Source organism: Pundamilia nyererei, unplaced genomic scaffold, assembly GCF_000239375.1.
Source record: "Pundamilia nyererei isolate P.nyererei 1_Seehausen unplaced genomic scaffold, PunNye1.0 scaffold00237, whole genome shotgun sequence".
NCBI lineage: Eukaryota > Metazoa > Chordata > Actinopteri > Cichliformes > Cichlidae > Pundamilia > Pundamilia nyererei.
The window spans coordinates 789,019-793,474 of NW_005187638.1; the positions used below are offsets into that span (position 1 = coordinate 789,019).

Here is a 4,456-nt window from a genome sequence, read left to right on the forward strand (position 1 = left end):
CTATGTTAAGACGACTCTCTATTTACATCAACAAATTAGAGTCTCTTAGACAGATATGATTCAAAACATTGCAGCTAAAGCGTGCTCTAATCGCTGTAATAAACCACTGAGATGAGGCCACAAGATCATCATTTGTAGCCTTTAAAGCTCTTTCTGTGCTGTGATGTACATTAAAAGAGATCATATTTAAGATCGAAGCATTAATTAATAGTAGGACTTGGGATCAGGGTCTAAAAGACATTGGAAGTTAACTCAGATCAGCTGCAGTCAACATATATTTCAATAGTATTGAAAGTAGTTGAAGAGAAACCTTCAGTCAATAATGAATCAGTAATCAATAGTAAGGCGGTCTAGCTTTATGGAGGGCTGTTTTATAAAGCAACAAACTCTTTTTTCAGGCTAAACGATGCTCTTCTAAATTAGTCATAAGCCATTTATTATCTGCTATAAGGTGCATGCTTGAGAGGTTTATTCTAGAGAGAGACAAGTTATTTCAACATAAGCATCCGCACATTGCTGATCTAAAAGTATTCACAGATTAATAATATTACATATAATATTATTCTGCTTTATGTACATTAAGTAATTGAATGCAGTTCCTCAAATGGGCAACAAGTCAAATGTGATAATATATATATCAAGAGATTACGACAACAAAATATTTCCACATTACCACTGCTGTCCAATTACTGTTTTTTCACAAACTACAAAAAAGTTCTTGCAGAATCATCCGTTTTTCTTAACATGTCTGTTTTGCTGATGTAACTTCCAAACAGCAAAAAGAGCCAATCGAGTGTTTGGTTTTTCAAAGTAAAATCAACAATCAATAACAGCTGTTAAGAAGATTGCATGCTGTAAAGTTGTGTAGTTACCCAGAAGTGATCACATCTGTATTTCCTCTCTGCCAGTCTCTCTTTTGGTACTGGACAGCTAACCTTTGAAGAGCCTGAAAAAACACAAGAAAAAGTGCATCCTCTATAACATACAAAGTAACTTTCCTCACACAGGGATGTAATAAATGTAAGAAAATGTGTCAATTGAGTTTTTTGTTTTGGCAACTTGTTAAATGGACTGGCACTTATATAGTACTCCTCCTAAGAGCCTCCTTCACACATACAGTCACACAGCCTTTCAACACTATCATACACACACTCACAGCCCAGTGGATGCATTAGGGGAATTACAGGCTCAGTATCTTACACAGGGACACTTCAGCCCGTGGACTGAAGTAGCTGTGATCAAAGTATTATTACATGACCCACTGGACCCTCTGGAGGTGGAGCTTACCTTCTTACAGTAGCAAGACAAACATAAACCAAACTAAGGAGCTGGCACTCCTAATTTTGCTGTTGTAGCCCCCTGAGATTTGCTACATATTCCCTTTGGCTCTTCCCACCGGGCAGCTCAGTTTGCTTTTTACAGCTATAAATGTTGTAATATGATCAACAGTTGTCAGTGTTAACGATTTAATAGTATTTCAGCAAAGGTAGGAGAATGCTACCTTGTTGTCCTCTAACAAAGCCAGGCACACATGCATGCATGCATACAGACACACATCCACTCACATACTTTTCAGATGTTCTACGTGAAACATTCTACACCACAGTGTGAAAACACATAAAGCTCTGAGCTGAAACCAAGGAGATTTGTAACACTGAGTGAGAGAAACAGTGACTTTGTCCTCAGCAGAGACACTCCACAGCAAACCTACTTCTGTGGTTTGTACCTGACTGAGACTAGGTTAGAAGTCAACCTTCAGACTGCTGAACGTAGACCGTCACCTTTCCAGCTTGGTGTCAAAAAATCCTCCCCATTTAGGTGCAAGGCCACAGATGGGGTAAAAGATGCACGCCTGAGCCTTTCAGACTCTGTGACAAAATATGGTGGCTTGCTAGTATCAATGTAAACCCTGCAGGCACCTTAATTTTAAACTGCAGCTCAAAACTGCAGAGGCAAAATCTTCTGAAACTTCTGTAACATCCTTTGAAACTGTGCCTAGCATGCAGCTAAAATGCAACCTAACCCTATCCCTGCACCTAAGTGGTTTGCTGACTACCTGATGTGCAGCAGTAGCAAAGTAATAACACTTTTCAGCCTAGGTAAACTAGACTCACACAACTACCTCTTTGCCAACACCGTGGCATCAAAAGCCAGAACAGCAGCAACAAATGTAGCACCTTTATACCTTCAACACCTTCAGCCCGAGGTAGAAACCACTTTTTCTCACTCCACTTGAAAAATAACAGGGTTAACCAAATAACCCCTTCCACCCATACTAGTGTTAGTTACTCTCACCAGGTAGGTTTAAAATGTCATTAATTTACATTTTATATTTATTTCCAGGATATCAAATGTCCTAAAAATATTATTATCTTATTACTTTTAGAACTAATCAATGAAAAACAGTGGGACAAAAGCCTAATAAAACTGTGTGAGGACACACACACACATACACAAACCGTGTATGTGTGCAGACGTCACACAAGTCAAAACCCAATCCAGCACTCAGGTACTAATGTGGGTCTCAAATCAATATATTTTGAGCATTTCCAGTAAACAATGAAAAGTGTCAGTAACAGCAGCAGACAGGACTAGAATAGATCATGTTTACTCACCTGACCGTATTCTTTCTCTATAGCCGCGCGATGCTTACTGAAGGACCTTTGGGAGCAAACAGAAAACAACACATGACACACAGGACATGTGTAACGTAACACCTGCTTATGAGACAGACAGTGTGTCAGACCTGATCTCCTCCAGCAGTTCGGTGTCCAGATGCTGTTTGGTCTGCAGCTTGTTGAGCTGCTCTGAGAACACCACTTTCATCTGCTGGCTCTCCTTTACCTGTTCACACACGGGGCAGCTGTGCAGTAAGTCTCATTGATAAAAGACGATATTGGTGGGCTTTGTTTCACCGGAAGTTTTTCAGATTATAACTTCAGTGCTGACTATGGTGGCTCCCACTAATGGACACCCGGTAATGTTTGGCCTGACTTGGAACTGGGAGAGGTTCATAAAAAAACAACCTCCTTGACCAAAGCCTAATGACTAAATCAACATTCACTAGTCTACATTAGTTGCTGGTTTGTGCCACGTTATGCTGTGAAAACAAAAAGTGCACAACAACATTTTATAGATTCCTAAAATTATATTTAATATAGTATATACAATAATTACAATAATTTTACATAATATAGTTATTGTGAGCTAAAATGACAGCCAGGTGCAGGGTACAAGGCTGTTTTATAGGTCAAACAATGCTAACCTGTGACACAAATACAGCAGTCTGGCGGTATGGTTTAGATAATTAAACCTTATTAAACAGTGTTATGTCATTTTCTGTTGTTGGTATCTCTGTAATGTATCAGTCTAAAGCCCACAGAAAAGTACAGCACCTTGTAGCTGAAGACAACAAATATTAGAAAGCTTCGTTTACATTTCCAATTACTGGAAGTGGTCCCAAACATTAGCTTTGAGCAGGTCGTGCACATTACTGCCTATTAACGCGTTTAGGAGCTAGCTTATTCATCAGTCGAGCATGTTGAGGCTGTTAACACTTGTATTGAGAGCCAACACCTCAGCTGATACAAACCCAGTAACATCCCAGGTTGTTTCATTTCTTTAGCTTTTGAGTTGCAGGGAAAACAAAAGCTGACAAAACAGTGAATGATGCCAAACATGGCACAGTGAATGAGGCCATAAAAGAATTATTTTCAGAAAAAGTGAACCAACCCCGAGGAGTCCGTGCAGTGTGAATATTTTACTCATTTACGTCAGATTCTTGGTATCCTTACCTTTCTCGGTGGTGGCTGCATGTTTGGATGTAGCTGGCAGCTGTTCTCTCCGTTATGGCGTTAGTTTGTTGCACTTCTTGTGCACCGTTACTTCCTTTATAGTTTCACTAATGCACATGTGCAACTCTCTCTCTCTCCCTCTCACGCGCTCTCTCTCCCTCTCACGCGCTCTCTCTCTCTCAGATTGCTGTTTGGCTTGAAATCCTCTAGAGGGCAGCAGAGCAACACTGGTTTGAAGAGTCCATGTTATTACTAATAATTCTTCTGTATCACCACAGGACAGCTGTTGAAAAATAGTAACCAACTAATAATAGTGTCTGTAACGAGGTCTGGGATTTTGTGTCCCCTTGCTATGCACATCCAGAAGCTTCCATCAAAACAGCTTCTCTGGAGCCGGCTTGGTCAGTTTTTCTGTGTTATGCACACAGCATGGTGAGCACTGAGTATTGTGCTACAACAGACGTAAAAATGCTGAACAAAACTGTATTCTCAGTTATGTTTGCAGGAGTGTTCATTGTTCAACACACTGACTTACTCAGGCTACAGTAACTTTGCATCAGCACCACCTGCATATTGGACTCTCCTCTTTCCTGCTCACATCCTTTACTTATTTCTAAATTTCTGATATGTATTCTAATATCTGTAGGTACTATTGTGTGTAT

At 40.0% G+C, this 4,456-nt stretch overlaps 1 protein-coding gene across 2 annotated transcripts in view; it reads right to left on the minus strand.

Annotated features, from left to right (window-relative positions):
- Window positions 1-3,868, minus strand: part of LOC102196970 (F-BAR and double SH3 domains protein 1-like) — a 19,086-nt gene extending 15,218 nt beyond the window's left edge. For both annotated transcript variants that reach the window (XM_005749125.1, XM_013914920.1), the window contains exons 1-4: window positions 3,795-3,868; window positions 2,747-2,844; window positions 2,616-2,661; window positions 873-946 (exon numbers count right to left, since the gene is read on the minus strand). In XM_005749125.1, coding sequence (XP_005749182.1) covers window positions 873-946; window positions 2,616-2,661; window positions 2,747-2,844; window positions 3,795-3,815 — 239 coding nt within the window. In that variant the 5' untranslated portion in view covers window positions 3,816-3,868. The remainder of the gene's footprint in view (window positions 1-872; window positions 947-2,615; window positions 2,662-2,746; window positions 2,845-3,794) is intronic.
- Between the last annotated feature and the right edge of the window lie 588 nt (window positions 3,869-4,456).